This window comes from Gopherus evgoodei, chromosome 8, assembly GCF_007399415.2.
Source record: "Gopherus evgoodei ecotype Sinaloan lineage chromosome 8, rGopEvg1_v1.p, whole genome shotgun sequence".
Classification (NCBI taxonomy): domain Eukaryota; kingdom Metazoa; phylum Chordata; order Testudines; family Testudinidae; genus Gopherus; species Gopherus evgoodei.
The window spans coordinates 15040237-15062989 of NC_044329.1; the positions used below are offsets into that span (position 1 = coordinate 15040237).

The 22753-nt window shown below is 50.6% G+C and overlaps 1 protein-coding gene across 4 annotated transcripts in view; it reads left to right on the plus strand.

Moving 5' to 3' along the window:
- The first annotated feature begins 18089 nt into the window (after positions 1 to 18089).
- Positions 18090 to 22753, plus strand: part of SLC22A4 (solute carrier family 22 member 4) — a 95939-nt gene continuing 91275 nt past the window's right edge. For 2 of the 4 annotated variants that reach the window (XM_030571625.1, XM_030571628.1), the window contains exon 1: positions 18091 to 18565. In XM_030571625.1, the coding sequence (XP_030427485.1) occupies positions 18173 to 18565 (393 nt within the window). In that variant the 5' untranslated portion in view covers positions 18091 to 18172. Of the gene's footprint in view, positions 18566 to 18631; positions 18867 to 22753 lie in introns of those variants that run through there. The other 2 variants (XM_030571626.1, XM_030571627.1) reach the window with 2 other exon arrangements.

Genomic DNA, 22753 nt, shown 5'->3' on the forward strand with positions numbered 1-22753 from the left:
CAGGGGATTTGACAGATCTGTCATTAGTCCTGCTTTGAGCAGGGGGTTGGACTAGATGACCTCCTGAGGTCCCTTCCAACCCTGATATTCTATGATCTTGCATCATATGTAGTCATCTACATGAGCTCACAGTAATTGAACTGTGTGTTAACTTAGCTCCAACTGCCATCCCCATAGGAACCCTAAACCTGGGGCGGGGTGCAGTACCTATAGGAACCAGAAACCTAGCTCCAAGTGCCCTACCCATAGGAACCCTAACCATAGGGCAGGAAACCCTGTCCATAGGACGCTAACTCTAGCTCCAAGTGCCCTACCCTTAGGAACCCTAACCTTGGGTGGGAAGCACTAACCATGGGAACCCTAACCCTATATCCAAGTACCCTACACATAGGAACCCTAACCCTAGCTCCAAGTGTCCTACCCTTAGGAATCCTAAGCGTAGGGTGGGAAGACATCCATAGGAACCCTAACCCTAGCTCCAAATCCCTACCCTAAGGAACCTTAATGCTAGGTCTAAGTGCCCTACCCATAGGAACCCTAACCGTAGATCAAAGTGCCCAACCCGTAGGAACAATAAACCTAGGGTGGGAAGCCCTACCCATAGGAAACCTAACCCTCGATACAAGTGCCTACCCATAGGACCCCTAACCCTAGCTCCAAGTGCCTTACCCTTAGGAACCCTAACCCTAGGGTGGGAAGTCCTACCCATAAGAACCCTAACCCTAGCTCCAAATGCCCTAACCTTAGGGCAGGAAACCGTATCCATAGGACCCTAACCCTAGCTCCAAGTGCCCTACCCTTAGGAACCCTAACCCTAGGGCAGGAAACCCTATCCATAGGAACCTTAGTCCTAGCTGTAAGTGCCCTACCCTAAGGAACCCTAACCCTAGGTCCAAGTGCCCTACCAATAGGAACCTTAACTATAGATCCAAATGCCCAACCCATAGAAACAATAAACCTAGGGCCGGAAGCCCGACCCATAGGAAACCTAACAATCTATACAAGTGCCCTACTCATAGGACCCCAACCCTAGGAAGGGGTGCCCTACCCCTAGGAACCCTAACTGTAGCTTGAAGTCCCCTACCCTTAGGAAACCTAACCGTAGGTCGGGAAGTCATACCCATAGGATAACCCTAACTTTAGCTCCAAGTGCCCTACTCCTAATAACCCTATCCCTAATTTCAAGTGCCGTACTCATAGGAACCCTAATTCTTGCTCCAAGTGTCCTACCCTTAGGAACCCTAACCCTTGGGCGGAAAGGCCTACACATAGGAACCTTAAACATAGCTCCAAGTACCCTACACACAGGAACCCGAACCCTAGCTTCAAGTGCCCTACCCTTAGGAACCCTAAGCCTAGGGCGGGAAGCCCTACTCATAGGAACCCAAACCCTAGCTCCAAGTGCCCTACCCTTAGGAATCCTATCCCTAAGGCTGGAAGCTCTACCCAAAGGAACCCTAACCCTAGCTGCAAGTACCGTACACATAGGAACCCTAACCCAAGCTCCAAGTGCCTTACCCTTATGAACCCTAACCCTAGAGCGGGAAGTCCTATCCATAGGAACCCAAACCCTCGCTTCAAATGCCCTACCCTTAGGAATCCTAAGCCTAGTTTCAAGATCCCTACCCATAGGAACCCTAACCCTAGCACCAAGTGCCCTATGCATAGCAACCCTAATCCTAGCTCTAAGTACCCTACCCTTACGAACCCTAACCCTAGCTGCAAGGACTGTACCCATAAGAAACCTAACCCTTCACTTAGGAATGCTAACCCTAGGGCGGGAAAACCTACTCATAGGAACCCCAACCCTAGCTCTAAATGCCCATCCAATGGGAACCCTAACCTTAGCTCCAAGTGCCCTACCATACGAACCCTAACCCAAGCTCCAAGTGCCCTACCGATAGTAACCCTAACCCTAGCTCCAAGTGCCCTACCTTTAAGAACCCTAACCCTAGGGCGGGAAGCCCTACCCATAGGAACCTAACCCTAGCTCCAAGTGCCCTAAACATAGGAACCCTAACCCTAGCTCGAAGTGCCCTAGCCTTACGAACATTAACCCTAGGGAGGTACGCCCTACCCATAGGATCCTTAACCCTATCTCCAAGTGCCCTACCCTTAGGAACCCTACCCATAGGAACCCTAACCTTTGCTCCAAGTGCCCTATCCTTAGGAACTCTAAGCCTAGGAGGGGAAACTCTACCCATAGGAACCCTAACCCTAGCTTCAAGTGCCCTAACTTTAGTATCCCTACCCCTAACTCGGGAAGCCTTACCAATAGGAACCCTCACCGAAGCTCCACGTTTCCTAGCCATAGGAACCCTAACCCTAAATCCAAGTGTCCTACACTTAGGAACCTTAACACTAGCTCCAAGTGCCCTACACTTAGGAACTCTAACCCTGGGGAGGGAAGCCCTATCCATAGGAACCCTAACCCTAGCTCCAAGTACAATACCCATAGAAACCCTAACCCTGGCTCCAGGTGCTCTACCCTTAGAAACCCTAACCCTAGGGTGGGAACCCCTACCCATAGGAACCCAAACCCTTCCTCCAAGTACCCTACCCATAGGAACTCTAACACTAGGGCAGGGCACCCGACCCAAAGGAATCCTAACCCTAGCTGCAAGTTCCCTACCCTTAGGAATCCCCAGGGTTGTAAGCCCTACGCATAGGAACCCCAACCCTAGCTCCAAGTGGCCTACCCTTAGGAACCCTACTCCTTGGGCGGGAAACCCTACCCATAGGAACTCTATCCCAAGCTCCAAGTGCCCTACCCATAGGAACCCTAACCCTAGATCCTAGTGAGCTACCCTTAGGATCCCTAACCCTAGCTCCAAGTGCCCTACCCTTAGGAACCCTATTTCTTGGGCGGGAAATCATACCCATTGGAACTCTATCCCAAGCTCCAAGTGTTCTACCCATAGGAACCATAACACTAGATCCTAGTGAGCTACCCTTAGGAACCCTAACCCTAGATCTAAGTGCCCTACCCTTAGCAACCCCTTACCCTAGGGCGGGAAGCCCTACCGATAGGAACCCTAAATCTAATTCCAAGTGCCCTACCCATAGAAACTCTAATCCTAGATCCAAGTGCCCTACCCTTAGGAACCTAAACCCTAGAGCGGGAAGCCTTACCCATAGGAACCCTAAACCTAGCTACAAGTTCTCTTCCCATAGAAACCTTAGCCCTAGCTCTAGGTTTCCTACCCTTAGGAACCCTAAACCTATGACAGGAAGCCCTACCCATCGGCACTCTAACCCTAGCTCCAAGTACACTACCCATAGCAACCCTAACCCTAGTTCCAACTTCCCTACCCTTAGGAATCCTAACACTAGGACAGGACCCTACCCATAGGAACCCTAACCCTATCTCCAAGTGCCCTACCCATAGTAACCTTAACCCAAGGGCTGGAAGCTCTACCCCTAGGAACCCTAACCCTAGCTCCAAGTGCCCTACCCATATGAACCCTAACCCTACCTCCAAGTGCCCTACATTTAGGATTCCTTACCCTAGGGAGGGAAAACCTACTCATAGGAACCCTAACCCAAGCTCCAAATGCCCTACCGATAGGAACCCTAACCCTAGCTCTAAGTGCCCTACCCTTAGGAACCCTAACCCTAGAGCTGTAAGTCCTACCTATAGGAACTCTAACCCGAGCTCTGAGTGCCCTACAATTATGAGCCCTAACTCTAGGGTGTGGTGCCCTACCCATAGGAACCCTAACCCTAGCTCCAAGTGCCCTATCCATAGTAACTGTAACCTATCCCAAGTGCCCTACCCTTAGGAACCCTAACCCTAGGGCGGTAAGCTCTACACATAGGAACCCTAATTTTAGCTCTAAGTACCCTAACCTTACGAACCCTAACCCTAGTTCCAAGTACCGTACCCATAGGAAGCCTAACCCGAGCTCCAAGTCCCCTTCACTTAGGAACGCTAACCCTAGGGTGGGAAAACCTACCCATAGGAACCCTAACCCTAGCTCCAAATACTCTTCCCATGGGAACCCTAACCTTAGCTACAAGTCCCCTACAATTAGGAAAGCTAACCCTAGGGCTGGACGCCCTACCCATAGGAACCCTAACACTAGCTCCAAGTGCCCTATCCATAGGTACCCTAATGCTTGCTCCAACTTCCCTACCCTTAGGAACCCTAACCCTAGGGCGGGAAGCACTACCCATAGGAACCTAACCCTAGCTCCAAGTGCCCTAAACATAGGAACCCTAACCCTAGCTCCAAGTGCCCTACCCTTGGGAACCCTAACGCTAGGGCGGGAAGCCCTACCCATAGTAACTCTAATCCCTGCTTCAAGTGCCCTACCTATCAGAACCCTAACCCTAGGGTGGGAAGCCCTACCCATAGGAAACCTAACCCTAGCTCCAAGTGCCCTACCCTTATGAACTCTATCCATAGGGAGGTACGCCCTACCAATAGGATCCTTAACCCTATTTCTAAGTGCCCTACCCATAGGAACCCTAACCCTAGCTCCAAGTGCCCTACCCTTAGGAACCCTACCCATAGGACCCCTAATCCTTGCTCCAAGTGCCCTACCCTTAGGAACTCTAAGCCTAGGGAGGGGAAAACCTACCCATAGGAACCCTAACCCTAGCTCCAAGTGCCCTAACCATAGGATCCCTACGCCTAGCTCGGGAAGCCCTACCAATAGGAACCCTCACTGAAGTTCCACGTTCCCTAGCCATAGGAACCCTAACCCTAAATCCAAGTGCCCTACACTTAGGAATTCTAACCCTGGGGAGGGAAGCCCTACCCATAGGAACCCTAACTCTAGCTCCAAGTACACTACCCATAGGAACTTTAATCCTGGCTCCAAGTGCCCTATCCTTAGGAACCCTAACCCTAGGGTCGGAAGCCCTACCCATAGGAACCCTAACCCTTCCTCCAAGTACCCTACCCATAGGAACCCTAACATTAGGGCGGGACGCCCTAACCAAAGGAATACTAACCCTAGCTGCAAGTTCCCTACCCTTAGGAACCCTAACCCCAGGACTGTAAGCCCTATGCATAGGAACCCTAACCCTAGCTCCAAGTGCCCTACCCTTAGGAACCCTACCCCTTGGGCAGGAAACCCTACCCTTAGGAACTCTATCCCAAGCTCCAAGTGCCCTACCCATAGCAACCCTAACCCTAGATCCTAATGAGCTACCCTTAGGATCCCTAACAGTAGATCCAAGTGCCCTACCCTTAGCAAACCCTTACCCTAGGGCGGGAAGTCCTACCGATAGGAACCCTAAATCTAGTTCCCCGTGCCCTACCCATAGGAACCCTAATCCTAGCTCCAAGTGCCCTACCCTTAGGAACCCAAGCCCTAGAGCGGGAAGCCTTACCCATAGGAACCCTAACCCTAGCTCCAAGTTCTCTTCCCATAGAAACCTTAGCCCTAGATCTAAATTTTCTACCCTTAAGAACCCTAACCCTAGGACGGGAAGCCGTAGCCATAGGAACCCTAACTCTAGCTCCAAGTGCCCTACCCATAGGAACCGTAACCTTAGCTCAAAGTGTCCTACCCATAAAAACCTTAACCCTAGCTCCAAGTGCCCTATCTTGAAGAACCCTAACCCTAGGATAGGAAGCCCTAACTATAGGAACCCTGACCCTAGCTTCAAGTGCCCTACCCTTGGGAACCCTAACCCTAGGGCAGGGTGCCCTACCCATGGGAACCCTAACCCTAGCTCAAAGTGCCCTACCCTTAGAAACCCTAACCCTAGGGCGGGAAGCCATACCCATAGGATCCCTTACCCTAGCTTCAAGTGTCTTACCAATAGGAACCCTAACCGTACCTCCAGATGCCATACCCATGGGAACTCTAACCATAGCTTCAAGTGCTCTTCTATTTGGAACCCTAACACTAGGGTGGGGAATCTCTACTCATAGGAATCCTAACCATAGCTCCAAGTGCCCTACCCTTAGGAAACCTAACCCTAGAGCGGGAAGCCCCACTCATAGGAACCCTAACCCTAGCTCCAAATTCCTTATCCATAGGAACCCTAGCCATAGGGTGGGAAGCTCTACGCACAGGAACCCTAACTTTAGCTCCAAGTGCCCTACCCTTAGAAACCCTAACCCTAGGGTGGTAAGCCCTACCCATAGGAACCCTAACCCTAGCTCAAAATGCCCTAACCATAGGAACCCTAACCTTAGTGTAGGTGCCCTACCCATAGGAACCCTAACCCTAGCTCCGAGTGTCCTGTCCTTAGGAACCCTAACCCTAGGGTGCGAAGCTCTACCCATAGAATCCCTAACCCTAGCTCCAAGTGCTCTATCAGTAGGAACCCAGCCCTAGATCCAAGTGCCCGACCTTTAGGAACCCTAACCCTAGGGTGGGATACCCTACCCATAGAAACCCTAACACTAGCTCCAAGTGCCCTACCCTTAGAAACCCTAACCCTAGCTCCAAGTGCCCTCCCCAAAGCACTCCTAACTCTAGAGCGGGAAGCCCTATCCAAAGGAACCCTAACACTATCTTGAAGTGCCCTACCCTTAGGAACTCTAACCCTAGGGTGAGAACCCCTACCCATAGAAACCCTAACCCTAGCTCTAAGTGCCCTACCCATAGGAACACTAACCCCAGAGCAGGGTGCCCTACCCATAGGAACACTAACCCCAGAGCAGGGTGCCCTACCCATAGGAACCCTAACCCTTTCTTCAAGTACCCTACCTTTAGGAACCCTAACCCTAGGGCTGGGCACCATACCTATAGGAACCCTAACCCTAGCTCCAAGTGACCTAACCCTAGGAACCCTAACCCTAGCTTCAAGTGCCATACCAATAGGAATCCTATCCCTAGGGCAGGGCACCCTACCCATAGGAATCCTAAGAAACTCTGGGAGGGCTCGAGTCCTCTTCCTTCAAGCTGAACAGCAGAAGTAGTAGTGCTACTGCATGGCTGTTGCTGCAGAGTTTGGGCTACAATGATCCCAATAAAGTTTTGGTGGAGAACAGTGAGTGCACCAACACAGTGATGGCTCCACCTTACCGTTTTCTCCACCATCCTGCCCTATTCTAATTTGTCTTGCACTCTTCACCCTGCACCCCTCCTGCACTGCAATCCTCTGCCCCAGCCCTGAGCCGCCTCCCATACCCCAAACCCCTCATCCACAGCCCCACCCCAGAGCCTGCACCCCCAGCTGGAGCCCTCACTCCATTCTGCACCCCGATTCCCTCATTTCTGGATCCATCCCGGAGCCTTCACCCCAGCCCAGAGCCTGTATCCCCTCCCACACCCCAACCCCCACCTCAGCCCGGAGCCGCCTCCCACACTCTGAACCCCTCAGCCCCACTCCTATGCTCAGAACCCCTCTACATAGAGATCTTCCCCATGCACCCCCTATAACAACTACATGGTGCCCTGCATACCACCACCCCCAACCAGCACCCCCCTGCCAACAGATCCCCCCACTGTCCAATGCCCCCCACAACCCCACCACAACTGCACATAGACCTCCCTCACTGCCCCACTGTCCAGCACCCCCCCAACCTTGTGCCCAGTGCCTCAAAACACACAAACCTCTTCCACCCCCACTCCCTTACTGCCCAGCACTCCCCCACAGAACCCCCAGAGACCTACTTCCCCACCCCCTGCCTCCCAGCCACACTCACTGGCCCCGCTGGGAGGTAACTGTGTCCACCGGGCTAAGCTGGCAGCGTGGCTGGGGACAGTCCCGGGGCGATATTGCTCTTGCCTCCTGGGAACAGCACAATCAGCCAGGCAGGAGTGGGAGTGGGTCCTGCTCAAGCCAGGCTCCCTCAGGACCCATTTGCCTGGTGGGGCCTGGATGATCTTCCTGTGTTGCCCCTCTTATCCCACTGGCCGAGACCAGACCAGCCTCTGCACCAGTCCCAGGTGGCTTGGCCCCGGGGAGGAAGATGGGCCCCAGAGGTAGTGGGTAGCAGAGACGGCTCAGAGCTATGCTGGGGAGTGGGACAGACCCCTGGGATGCAATCCCCCCAGAACCCACCTGGCTTGACTGTACCCCGCCAGCAGCCATGCCCAGCCTGCATGGTGGAGGCCGGCTGTTGGGCAGCGAGCCCCCTACAGGTGAGTTGGGAGCAGCTGGTGAAGCGCTCACAAGGCCTGGGCGCTGGACTGCCCTAGGTGAGGGGTCAGACCTGGCTATGTGGATGGGTTAGACGGGTCTGTAATGGGCCCCTTCCCAGTGCGGGCCTGGCGCCATAGTGCCATTGTAAACCCAGTACTGCCCCTTTAAACTTAACAGGTACATCACAAGGAAAGAACTGAAATAACTGGGTAGGACAAAAATAACTGATCTGAGAATGATCTAATGTTATTAATATGTAGGTATATATCATCAATACATACAAACATACCAGCCTATGGAGTAAGTGTACCCTGACATTTTGTGGATGAGAAAACCAAGTTTGGACATTGTCAGGGTTCCCTCCCCACACTGAACTTTAGGGTACAGATGTGGGGACCCGCATGAAAGACCCCCTAAGCTTATTTTTACCAGCTTAGGTTAACAGTACGCTGCCATGACCAAGTGTTAACCAAATATTTAGGGAAAGCCACTTGGACCTCTGCCTTCCCTCAAATATCTCCCAAGTCCCTAACCCCCTTTTTCTGGGCTGCCTGAGAATAATCCTCCCCAAACCCCTATACCCCTTTCCCTGGGAAGGCTTGAGAATATCCCCTCACCACTTAGTCCTGGTGAACACAGATCCAAACCCTTGGACCTTAAAACAATGAAGAATTAATCAGGTTCTTAAAAGAAGAATTTTAATTAAAAAAAAAGGTGAAAGGAGTACCTCTGGGAAGATTATTTCACAATCAGATTCAAAACACAGAGGGTTTCCCTCTGGGCAAAACTTTAATGTTACACAAAGAACTCAAATTTATCCTCCCTCTTATTTGCAAAAGAACTCACAAACAAGAAAATAAAAGTAATCTAATACATTCCTTCTCTAAATACTCACTACCCTATGGGATGGCTCCTTCTTTCTCTGTCTCCGGCAAAAGCACACACACAGCACAGACAAAAGATTTTTTCCCCTTCCAGATTTTAAAGTATCTTGTCCCCTTATTAGTCCTTCTGGTCAGATGTCAGCTAGGTTATGGGAGCTTCTTAACTCTTTACAGGTAAAAGAGGAATTAACCCTTAACTGTATGTTTATGACATAAAAGGAGGCCCTGAGTGCTCAAGCTCTATAAAAGGGGCGACCCACCATTCCAAGGAAGCTTCTGAGCTTCTAAGTTCCAGTTTTCCTAAGCTTCTGAGTTCCAAAGCTACTACATTTCTAAGCTTTAGTGTTCTTAAGTTTTGAGCTTCAAGTTTCAGGCTTCTTTGTTTCTGAGTCTATTAGTTCTTAACCTCCCACTCAAGAATTGAAGAACCTGCACCTAAACTCTTTTGCCATTCCAGAATCACGGCTGGTCCTTTGTCTCTTATCATCGCATCATCAAGGAAGGGTGTCAGTATATTAATCAAAGCTTTGTATCATATAATATCACATGTATCTAGTCTAGAACAATATTACTGCACATGTAACTCTAATTATTTTATAATTTGATTATAATTCCATTTATCTCAATAAAAGTCTTTAAGGCTATATTTGTCTTAGTGTGAGCATCCTGTCATACCCCCAAGGGTCCTTTGCAAACTCTGTGTAGTCTGATTCTGGGACAAGAACCTTATTATCTTCTGATTAGATGAATTGGTGAGCCTATAACCCATACTATCCAAATTAATAATATTAACCTCCTAAAATCAGGCAACAACAGAGGTCTGTGATGGGCCTTACTCTGGGCCTAAAGGGGTTGTTGACTAGTATATGCTGACTAACGTATAAATATATATCATATTAATAACAGGTATTAGTCTCACAATATGTATATTACTGTGCATTAAAAACCAAAAACATTAAACACAAATATTGTAACAGTGATATAGCCTCAACTGGCCTATACCATAATCCTATTCACTTATGCTAAGTATCCCATAACACCTTGCATTTGCTGAAGTGAATATTTGGCATAAGCAGATAGGAAACTTGTCAAATTCAAGATACATTTGTTCTCTGTCTTAGCACAAGCCAGGGAAGTATCTTCACGGGTCAGTACCTGGAATGCTAGTATCCAAAACAAAGATAACCAAGGAACAGAAAAACAAGTTAGGGAACTGGAACAAACTGATGGACTGGATTTTAGTGCCATGTAATGAGATGTGTAATTTGTAAATTCAGATAAATACCAACTGAAATGTGTAACTTGGGGAGCACACCTTCTGTGTAAAGTGCATGTAATATGGCTGCACAGGACTGCTCTTTGGAGACTAGTATTGTATAGAACTTTTCGTCCTGTACCATAACAATAAACCTGATTGACATGGGTAATTTGGTCTCTTGAGTATATTTCACAATGGATCAAAGTGTGGTCAAACAGTTGGCTATACAATTTATCAGCTGTGTTAGTAAGAGCCTGTGGGCTCAATCAGCCTCACCCTGGTACACTTCCAGTGTCAGACCTGGAGGGAGGAGTTAAAAGAACTGAGCAGTGGTTTAGTTAGGGCCTGATTAGGAAGGAGAGCAGCTCTCTGGCTCAGGGAGTTGCTTAGGACTTCTGGCAGACAGAGCTTCTGCAACAGGGAGCCCAAGGCAGTTGGGAAAGAAAGCATCAGGCAGTGAGTCAGCCCAGGATTCTGTGCTCTGGTGGGTTTTTTAAGGTTTGTATAGCAGTGGTTCTTAACCAGGAGTATATGGATCCCAGGGTACAGGTATTCCAAGAAGTACATCAACTCATCTAGGCCATGGCTACACTTACAGTTCTGCAGCACTGGTAGTTACACCTGTGTTCGTACAGCTGTGTAGGGCCAGCGCTGCAGTGTGGCCACACTGACAGCTACCAGCGCTGCAGTGTGGCCACATTTGCAGCACTTGCAGCGCTGTTGGGAGTGGTGCATTGTGGGCAGCTATCCCACAGAGCACCTCGTCCCATTTTGGCGCTGTGGCTTGTGGGAAGGGGAAGGAAGTGTGCAAGTCTTTCCGCTTCCTGTTCCAACGCCCCATGGTGCTTTGCTACACATTCCGAGCAGTTTGGCAGCATTGTGAGTCTGCAGCGCGATTTCTGAGATTTCTGTTACAAATGGAGCCTGAGCTGCTGAGGGCCTTGCTGATGAATGTTGCCAGCACATCACGCATGGCAGTGGAGCTATTCCTTCAGCTGCAAAGTGACAGTGAGGAGTCAGACGATGATATTAAAACACCTAACGCTCAAGACACTCAATTGCTTGTGGCAGTAACAGACGTGCTCAGCACCGTGGAACGGCGCCTTTGGGCTTGGGAAACCAGCACTGAGTGGTGGGATCACATCGTCCTGCAAGCCTGGGATGACGAGCAGTGGCTGCAGAACTTTCGGATGAGAAAAGCCACTTTCATGGGACTGTGTGCTGAGCTCGCCCCTACCCTGCGGCGCAGGGACACGAGATTGAGAGCTGCCCTGCCAGTGGAGAAGCGGGTGGCTATTGCAATCTGGAAGCTGGCAACTCCAGACAGCTACCGATCGGTGGCGAACCAGTTTGGAGTGAGAAAGTCCACCATTGGAATGGTGCTGATGCAAGTTTGCACAGCCATTAATCGCACCCTGCTAAGAAGAACCGTGACTCTGGGGAACGTGCAGGACATTGTGGATGGCTTTGCACAAATGGGTTTCCCTAACTGTGGAGAGGCAATAGATGGAATGCATATTCCTATTCTGTCACCACCCCACCTGGCATCAGAGTACGTTAATCGCAAGGGGTATTTCTCCGTGGTTCTGCAAGCGCTTGTGGATCACCGTGGACGTTTCACTGACATTTACTCAGGATGGCCTGGAAAGGTGCATGATGCATGCATCTTTAGGAACAGTGCCCTGTTCAGGAAGCTGAGGACCGGGACTTTTTTCCCAGACCGCAAGATCACAGTAGGGGATGTCGAAATGCCCACTGTGATCCTTGGAGACCCCACTTACCCCTTAATGCCTTGGCTCATGAAACTGTATACAGGGAAGCTTGACAGGAGCAAGGACCAGTTCAACTACAGGCTGAGTCGGAGCCGAATGACTGTGGAGTGTGCTTTTGGCCGTTTGAAAGCCGCTGGCGTTGTCTTTATGGGAAGCTAGATTTGGGGGAAAGCAGCATCTCCGCTGTTATATCCGCGTGCTGTACCCTCCATAATATTTGTGAAGGGAAGGGTGAAAGATTCAGTGAGGAATGGACCTCTGAGGTTCGACGCCTGGAGGATGAGTTTGCACAGCCAGAGAGCAGGGCTACTAGAGAGGCCCAGGAAAGGGCTTCAAGGATTAGGGATGCTTTAAGGGAGCAATTTGTTGCTGAGAGACAACAGTAATGTTTGGTGCCTTTGCTGTGCTCCTTTCTACCTTTGGGTACAGTATTTACCACTTTCTGCAATAATAAAAAGTATTGTAAAAGCCATAAAATCCTTTATTCAAAGTACAGTACATAAAAGGCCAGGGGGGTTAGGTTGGTGGACTGTACATTCAGAGGTTTGAATATGTCCTGTTTGGATTACTGTTCAATGTCTGCTGCACTTCAGGATTACTATGCTGCAGAGTAGTGGGGGTGGAGTGCACAGGGTAAGGATTGTAGTTATCAGGGCTGGTAGGTGATTGTACAGGTGTTGGAGGCAGCTGGGGGTAATAAGAAACTGGTTGCTGGAGAAAGGTGTTTTGTGCAAATACTGGGGAACAAGAAAGAGAGCTTTGGGAGGGTTGTGGGTTACCACGGTACAGATCTGCTACGAGAGACTCGAAAGAGTCAGTTTGGCGAGCCAGGAGGCTTATCATGTACTTTGAGGTTTTTTTGGTAGCCAATTCCTTTCTCCTGCTTTCTGTTTGCCTCTACTCATACATTTTCTCTCTCCATTCCTGCGTCTTCCTACTTTCTCTGTTGTAGTGATTCGTAACTGCTTTGATCAATTCTTCTTTTGATTTTCGCAGATTTTTTCTCAAGTTCTGCAAGCGATGTGAGGCCGGTGATCCGGCTGCATTAGTCAAGGTCACTAGAAAAAACACAGATAGAAACATGTAATACACAGAGGCTACATTGTTTATTATCACACAGTGAAGGAGTTTTTAGACTTTTTGTAGCATCATTCCCACATACCTAACATAACACAGAGAGGCCAGGGAAGCGAAGGCATGGCAAGCAATGGGGTGAGTGTTTCTGCCCCGACTTCACCTGGTAGGGGCAACTGACTGATGGCTCACTGGGGTTTATCTGCACTGGGTAGAGGAGGTAGCGGGTGGCCTGTACAGGGGACAGTAGGGAACATGAAGCTGGCGAGCTGCTGGCGGGGGGGGCAGTCCGTGGAACTGCCTGTCTGCTGGGGGGGAGGCGGGGGAACGCACCGCGGGGCTGGCTACCTGCTGGAAGGGGGAGGGGGGAGACTGGAACGCACCGTGGGGCTGGCTACCTGCTGGAAGGGGGTGGGGGGAGACCGGAACACACCGCGGGGCTGGCTACCTGCTGGAAGGTGGTGGGGAGACCGGAACGCACCGTGGGGCTGGCTACCTGCTGGAAGGGGGTGGGGGGAGACCGGAACGCACCGCGGGGCTGGCTACCTGCTGGAAGGGGGAGGGGGGAGACCGCGAACCTGGCGCCCTGCACTGAAGTATCCCTAAATTCTCAACAGGGTTTCCTACTGCCAGATATATCACTGCTGCGTGTTACCTGGGAAGAGAGGAAGGGTCTTCTACAGCAATGTGCATTCCGCCCTGGCCCCTATGCAGCTTGCCTCTGTGCAGCCATGGTCCCCCCCATCCCTCGCTGCACAGTGGATCGGACGAGTTAGCCTGACCGGGACAAGGACCACGGTGGCTCTCCCTATAAACTTGCGAAAGCACATTGCCCACGCTCTGGCTGCAACTTTTCAAGAGATTACCGAGGCCGATTACAGAGACGTGATAGAGCAAATCAATGGGCTATTCCACGTTTAGGCATGCATGCAGGCAGCCATAACCCCAACCGTCCTCTCCCAAAACATAAAAATCTGCTTATTCCGAGCACACTCTGCAGCTTCTTCCTCACCAGCAACTTCCAGCTGCTGCGACTGGCTAGCCTCCTCCTGGCTTGAGAAGAGCTCCTGGCTGCATGTGTACTGGGACTCTGGGGTGTCTCCCTCCACGCCAGTAGCCTCACTCTCGGCTTCCTCTACACCCTCCCCCACTTCTCCCTGTTCTGAACTCTCCATCGTGCTCCTAGGATTGGCAGTGGGGTCATACCCAAGTATGGCATCCAGCTCCTTGTAAAAACGGCAGGTCGTGGGGACAGCTCCTGAGTGGTGATTTCCCTCACGGGCTTTGCAGTAAGCACTGCGCAGCTCCTCAATTTTTACCCTGCACTGCAACGCATCCCGTTCATGGCCCCTTATCAGCAAGGACTGTGATATCTGCCCATAGGTATCATAATTTCTCCTGCTGGAGCGCAGCTGTGCTTGCACAGCTTCCTCACCCCAAACACTGATGAGGTCCTGCAGCTCGGAACTGTTCCATGCTGGGGCTAGTCTGGGGCGTGGAGGCATGGTCGCTGAGTGATTGATTGATTGATTGCACTCCACACCTGGCTGAGCAAACAGGAAGGGGATTTTTAAAATTCCCGGGGCATTTAAAGGTGGGGTCAGCTGAGCCCAGGGCAGTGGAGTGTGCAGGATTACCAGAGAGGCTTAAAAGGTATGCTGGGATACCTCCTTATACCCCGGAGGTCAATAAAAGTGCCAGGGAATTGCAGCGCTGGCCGTGCTTTGCAAGTGTGGCCACATCCTAAGTTGCAGCGCTGTAACCCCCTCACCAGCGCTGCAACTCTCTAGTGTAGCCATGGCCTAAGATATTTGCCTAGTTTTACAACAGGCTACATAAAAAGCCCTAGTGAAGTCAGTATAAACGAAAATTTCATCCAGACAATGACTTGCTTATACTGCTCTATATACTATAGAGCAGTAGAACATTTGTAAGTAGAATATTTATATTCCAATCAATTTATTTTGTAATATATGGTAAAAATGAGACAGTACGACGCAATATTTCAGTAATAATGTGCTGTGACACTTTTGTATTTCTAGGTATGATTTTGTAAGCAAGTAGTTTTTAAGTGAGGCAAAACTGGAGGTACGCAAGACAAATCTGTACCTGACAGGGGGACAGTAGTCTGGAAAGGTTAGAGTTACTGTTGTATGTGGCTAAGGAAGGTTAGTACTATACACTCTAATGGCAAAGTGCTGCTCTCTCATCTGGATATCCAGTCTCCTGACTCCCGTTTCACATCCATGCACAGAATATGCACAGGCAAGAAGAGCTGAACTCTGCTGTGTGCATCTGAGAGTAGAATTTGGCCCTAAGGATTTTTGTAAATACACTGAGGTTACTTTAGTTCTCTCAAACCACAGTCAACTCCAGCTGTTCAGAAAGTGCTGAGAATATATGGTAAAAACAAATATGTGGGTGGGGAAGAGGGCACAGGGACTTGGTGCACTTGCTTTTCACTGATGTACACCCACTTGTGGTCAATCCCACATCTGCCAAGTGTCCTGAGATCTGTGTTGGAGGAAACTGTGCTATCTCTGAGTCTGTCCTTCAGAGGTGTCACTAACAGATTGTACCATTGCAGCTCCACTATGGTCACTGCCGAAGAAAATGGCGCCCCCCCCCCCAAATCCTAGCACCCTAGGTGACCGCCTAGGTCACCTAAATGGTTGCACTGGCCCTGCTCCTCATCAATTATTGGGAGATGACTACATCCACCCTGATCGAATTGGCCCTGTCAACACTGGTTCTTCACTTGTGAGGTACTCCCTTCTCTTCCTGTGTCATTGTATAATGCCTGCATCTGTAACTTTCACTCCATGCATCTGAAGAAGTGGGTTTTTTATCCAGGAAATCTTATGCCTAAATAAATCTGTTAGTCTTTAAGGTGCCACTGGACTGCCTGTTGTTTTTATAACATTAGAATGGCAGATACTCCGTCCTACTGGGGGATTGGGTTTGGTGGGGAAGGGAAGCAGACTGGGTTTGGTCAGTGGGGGATTGGGTTTGGCTGGGGAGTGCAAGGGGAGCAGAACGGATTCAGTCATTGGGAGCGGATCAAGTTTGGATTGGAGAGGGGAAGGGAAGCAGACCAAGGACCGTCACTGGGAGGATCGGGTTTGGCTGGGAGTGCAAAGGGAGCAGCCCAGGTTCAGTCAGTGACAGTGACAGTTTGAGTTTGACTGGGTTATTGGGTTTAATAGGGAAGGGAAGTAGATCAGGTTCAGTCAGTGGGGGATTGGGTTTGGCTGGGGAATGGAAAGGAAGCAGACCGGGTTGAGTCAGTGGGGTATCGGGTTAGATGGGGAAGGGAAGCAGACTGGGTTCAGTCAGTCAGGGTTTGGATTTGGCTGGGGAGTGCAAGGGGAGCAAAATGGGTTCAGTCACTGGGAGGATCGGGTTTGGCTGGGGAGGGGAAGAGAAGCAGACCAGGTTCAGTCACTGGGAGGATCGGGTTTGGCTGGGGAGTGCAAGGGGAGCAGCCCAGGTTCGGGTCAGTGGGGGATTGGGTTTGGCTGGGGAGTGCAAGGGGAGCAGCCTGGGTTTGGGTCAGTGGGGTATCTGGTTAGATGGGGAAGGGAAGCAGAAAGTATCGCCTTCTGGTTAAGGCAAAGGAGCAAGAGTTAGAAATGGGCTGAGTTTGTGGCATCTGTAAAATAGGGCTGAGGATAAGAGGGGATGTGGAGGTGGTTGCAAAGCTAAATTAAAGGGATGTTTGCTGAGAGAGCTGAGATCAGAGGCACAAGGCTATGTAAGTGCAAAGCACTATAAATAAAAACAGCCACTGACCTTATAAAAATTCAGCACAGATTTTTTTAATCTATTTAAGGGGAAATGAAATCTAAGCTCCCCCTCAAAGCTCTCACAGAACTCCAGTACTGTTTGCACTGTCTGTGGCTATTGCCACTGCCTGCCAGACCAGCACTTACAGCTTCACTTTCTCTTCCTGGCCTTAGGGGAGGCAAAGAGAGAGAGAGTCTCCTATACACCTTTGATATCTTGCTGTGACAATCTGACTGATTTGAGCTTTCATAAACAATTCCGAGGGAGCTTTTAAAGATGCCACTGAATGGCAAATCCCCCTACAATGGAGAGGCTTTAGAAACAGCCTTAAAGTGAATCCAAATGGAGGGACCCTGCCTTGTTCTCCAGGAGGCAGTCTTGTGAAACCAGGATAATCTGTGCAGGGGCATCAGCATTGTCTGCAGTTGCAGGAAAGGGTTCCGCCTACTTCTGGGCTAGCTGTAAGGATGCTCCCACTAAGTTCTGCCTCCCTCAGAGGAGCAGTTTTGTTGCCTTCGCAATGCAGCAGCTGGAAGACAGCATCAACCCCAGGTCCTGGGGGAAGTGGAAGTACAGAGACCATGGGATCCCCTTACAGAAGTTGTAACCACAGCCCACCCCTTCCCCTACCCCAGTGGTGTCTCCCCCTCAGCCTTCCCTAGAGGACTCCCTTCACCCCCTCCCCCTGCAGCTCTCACTCTGTCTGCCCTGGAGGCAGTGTTTAATTTAAAATGAAAAAAGTGTGGCAGCTCAAGCAACTTTTTCACTGTCCCCATAACTGAAGCAGCATGACCAGAAGTGCTGGGGCTAGGATCTGCCAAGCCCAGAGGTGCACAAATTAAGTGCTGCCTAAAGGGCTCCCCCACCTAGGGTGACCAGACAGCAAGTATGAAAAATTGGGAGGGGTGGGGAAGGGGGAGTAATAGGAGCTTATATAAAAAAAAGACCCAACAATCAAGACTGTCCCTATAAAATCAGGACATCTGGTCACCCTACTTCCACCCTGGCTGCCTCTCCGGCATCTCCAATGCCCCTTGCATACTTCCCCGCTTTCCGTGCCCCGGTGCCGGCCGGAGAGGACACAGGAGGAGGAGAAAGCGCCCATGTGCTAAAGGCCGGGGGAAGCAGCCGGGAAGGTGATGCCTCCGGGCAGCGGGTTATCTAGGGCGAGGCGGTGCCCGAGCCGCGGCCGCACGGGAGAGGAGGAGCCAGCCGGGGAGACCCCACCTCCGCAGAGGTGACAGGCGAGGCCGGGTGCGGAGCGCGCCGCACCTCATGTCCAGACGGTGCGGGGCGTGCAGGGAGCGGAGCTGCCGGGGGACGCTCTGCCCGCGCCCGCCGCCGGCATGCGGGATTACGACGAGCTGATCTCCTTCCTGGGCGAGTGGGGCCCCTTCCAGCGCCTCATCTTCTTCCTGCTCAGCGCCAGCATCGTGCCCAATGGCTTCAACGGCATGTCCGCCGTCTTCCTGGCCGGCACCCCCGAGCACCGCTGCCGGCTGCCCCCCAGCGCCAACCTGAGCCGCGAGTGGCTCAACGCCAGCATCCCCCGCGAGGTGCAGGGCGGCCGGGAGGGGCCCAGCAGGTGCCGCCGCTACCGCCTGGAGTCGCTGGCCAATTTCTCCGCGCTGGGGCTGCAGCCCGGCAGGGACGTGGACCTGAGTCAGCTGGAGCAGGAGAAGTGCCTGGACGGCTGGGAGTACAGCCGGGAGCTCTACCTCTCCACCATCGTCACCGAGGTGCGCCCGGCCGGGGGGCAGGGGGGGCCGGCCAGGCGGGGATGCGGGGGCTGCAGCAGGGGACGTAGGCTGGCGGCGCTGTGCCCATGTTGTGTAACGCGCTTTCCAAAGGCAGCCGATGCGCCGCTCTGCATCCGCTCTCCTGCCCCGCAGCCTTGCCCGCCTTTCCGTCCGGGTCTCTCCCAACCAGGCTGGTTTGGCCGGTGTGGGATCTCAGCCCAGCGCCCTAGCTCTGCCGCCAGCAGGAAAACGGGTTTCAGCATCCATGGGGTTGCGCCTGGCAGCGCCTTTGTTTTCAGCGGTGAGTTTAAAATCTGGTGCAAGTGATCTGCCCTTCCACGGCCTTGGACACGTGCAGACACTGGGTGTGCGTGTATGTGGGTGGGGGAGTCGGAGGGAGAGCAACACGCGCGCACACGCACATGGCAGCACTACAAAGCAACCGCAGTCACGCCAGGGGAGTTGCTAGGGGGCGACACGGAGATCCGCAGAGTGCAAACTGCTGCCAACTTCCTTCCTTCCCCATCCCCAGGCGGCACTGTGCTGATTTGTGGTCTGTAGTCAATGATCATTGTTGATTTATATTTTAATGCCCTTTATTTCAATTAAAATGCATGCCCTAGAGTGTTGTTCTACAATAGAAGGAGCGTGAGCAGTGTTGTGTAGAATCCTAGCCTTGCAATAGTTAAAGATGTCAAGTTTCGGAGGGGTAGCCCTGTTTGTCTGGATCTGTAAACAGCGACAAAGAGGCCTGTGGCACCTGGTAGACTAATACACGTACTGGAGCATAAGCTTGCCTGGGTGAATACCCACTTCCTCAGACCTCTGTTAGTCTATAGGGTGCCACAGGACTCCTTGCTGATCGTTAAAGGAGTCATTCAAGGGGTGTTTTCATTTAAAAAAAACGTCTTCTTCCTCCCCAGGATTTTATAACTTGGTCCCAAAATATTAGTTTGGAGCTAAAATTGGGTCTTATGGGGTTACAGTCTAGAGTAAAGCCAGACATAATGGTCTTCAATTACCCAAACACAGACTGTTTTGAAGATCCTATCAGGACTTGGTTTGGAATAAAACATAATATAATAATCTCTGCGCCACAAGCAATTGTTTCTTGGAACAGGCGATTCTGGAGGCTTCTTTTGATTATTCAGTCCTATTATTAGTCCTGGGTGAAATCCTGTTCTCCTTGCAGTCAATGAGACTTTTGCTAATGGCTTCAATAGGCCCAGGATTTCATTTCATTGTTCACTGAATACTGTGACTCATAAACAAATCTTATGACATTGGTTCTTGAGAGACCTTATGAAACCTTATTCCTATGAATTGTCATAAATTGTTTTTTGTGGAAAACAAAAAGCAGCTAGGAACGGAATACTCAGAGCTTCTACTGTAGAAGAAAGAAGTTTATGTTGTCTCTTATGTTTTAACCCACTTCAGCAGACTATACTTCGGACCAACATGATATGAGGATGACACAGAATGGGCTATGGAGACTCATGCTAGTGGGTGTTGTAGGTGCTTAAAGAAACCCTGTCAGCTTGAAAATCACACTTGCCTCAAAAATTTGTACCCATTATGGTTATGAATAAGACCAGACCTCTGTGGCCACATGGTGCCCCTTTGATTTCTATATGGCTTTACATCAGGGAGGGTAAAACTTTTTGACCTGAGGGCCACATCGGGTTTCCAAAATTGTATGGAGGGCCAGTTAGCGGAGGCTGTGCCTCCCCAGTCAGCCAGGTGTGGCCCGGCCTCTGCCCCCTACCCTGCTTCTCACCCCAGATGGGGGGAGGGATAGCTCAATGGTTTGAGCATTAGTCTGCTAAACCCAGGGTTGTGAGTTCAATCCTTGAGGGGGCCATTTAGGGAAGTGGGGATTGGTCCTGCTTTGAGCAGGGGGTTGGACTACATGATCTCCTGAGGTCCCTTCCAACCCTAATAATCTGTGATTCTGTGTGACTCCCCTGGGACTCCTGCCCCATCCATCCCTCCCTGGTCCCCCCGCCCCATTCAACCCCTCCTCTCATTCCTGACGTGCCCCCCCCTGGGACTCCTGCCCCATCCAACCCACTCCCCCTCCTTCCTGGCTGCCCCCTCAGAACACTTGCACCCATTCAACCTCCCCTGTTCCCCATCATCTCCTGCCCCAACCTCTATCCACACCCCCACCCTGTGGCCACCACCCCAAACTCCCCTGCCCTCTATCCAACCCCCACTGCTCCCTATCTCCTTACTGTGCTCCCAAGCGCTGGTGGCGCTGGAGCCAGCCACGCCACTGTGCAGCACAGAGACCGGGTCAGGCCGTGGCTCTGCAGCTGTGCTGCCTGGCAAGAGCTCGCAGCCCAGCTGCCCAGAGCATTGCAGTGAGCTGAGGTTGTGGGAGAGGGGGAACAGCAGGGGATGGGAGGGGGGCTAGCCTCTCAGGCCAGGAGCTCAGGAGCTGGGCAAGAGAGGCCATCCCGCGAGCCATAGTTTGCCCACCTCTGTTTTACATGGATACAGAGGATTGCCCATGCACAGTCAGTTGCAGGGTAGAAAATTATTTATTTTCCCCCAATCTGATTACTTGCATATCAGATAGCGCTTTAGCTGGTGTAAATCTGTGTATAATCAATGTTGCTGTTTTCCTGCTATAGCACATCAGCTTCTTCCTTGCTATAAAGGCTATGAATATCTGTGGGGTAGCAGAAAATCTTTTAAAAGTTTGTTTTTAAAGGATTTTACAAAACAAAACAAAAAGCCACAACTCCCCAAACCAAGATATGCTACTGAAAGAGGACTTTATTAGAAATTGGTTTTTTGCGGGAGAGAATATGATGCCCCTTTAAAGTTGTAGCATCTGGTGTTGCTAAATTGGCTTTGTGTTGCTCGTCTCTGTGTTCCCTTAGTTTACTTGTCATCTGTCCCTGGCTTCATCCCCATATCCATGTTGACATGCTTTCGCGAGGTTCAAAAGGTTTGGCACTGATATAGGAAGGCTTTAAAGAAACTTCTTTATTTGGCACTGGCTTACAGCAATTGCCAGGAAACCTTTGGCTTTCCTGATCTGACTTGATGACCAGTTCTGAGTCTAGCTGACTCGAAGTCAAAATCTTTATTTGGGCACTATCTAATGTAACAGTTAATTTCAAAATATTTCCGTTATGGGAAACAGACAGCAGAGTATTTTTAAATTTGATGTGCCCCCCTCCTTTGTCTCTTTAAAATGTAAAAAGAGGAACTGAAATAATTTTTTGAAGACTTTTTCTGACAAGAATTTGAAGTTTGGTCTTCATTGCCTTTGCTGGAGGAGGTTTTGGGGGTCTCATGCTGTGCTTGTGAGCTTACAGGGCTTAACTGAGAAGGCTCTGTGCCAAATACGTGGTAAAAACTCTTTCTCCATAATGTCTATTAGACTAAATAGGTGTTAACATACACTACAGCTAATGGCTTACTGGTTTTACAGTAGCACCCAGAAGACCAAAACATATTGGGCTCTATTTGGATTGGCACTGTACCAATGCATAAGTGAACAAACTGACTAAAATCCCTACCTGTGTTAAATGCTCTCTTGGTTGTTGTGATGTTGTAATTTCACTAGTCATCTGGGCTGAGCTCCTCAGGTATGTAAGCACCTAGCTAATCAATGGGAGTTACACGTTTAAATACCTTTTGAGGAGCTGGGCCCTAATTGCAATAATCCTTCAGGCTAGATGAGACCTGCATTTCCACTGTGTGGGTTGCTTGTGAAAGCAAAAAGTTTTTACTTTGGGGGGGAGGGGGAAAAAAGGACACAAGTCTAATTTTTTTCCTTTGCAAGCAGAGCCGGCTCCAGGGTTTTTGCCGCCCCAAGTGGCAGCAAAAAAAAAAAAAAAAAAAAAAAGCCACAATCACATCAGCTCTACCGCTGCTGCTTCAGTCTTCAGCAGCAATTCGGCGGCAGGTCCTTTACTCTGAGAGAGACCCAGGCACCTGCCGCCGAATTGCCGCTGAAGAGCCGGACGTGCCGCCCCAAGCACCTGCTTGCTGGGCTGGTGCCTGGAGCTGGCCCTGTTTGCAAGTCAGCTATGAAAGGGCACTTTCCATCTTGGTAGAGCTACAGACTGACTTAAGTCAATCATTAATTCCCATTCTCAAGGACACAGTATGTGTAGTTATCTTAAACATTGTTTTTGTAAAAGCTGAGTAGTGAATGAGCCAAACAGACTT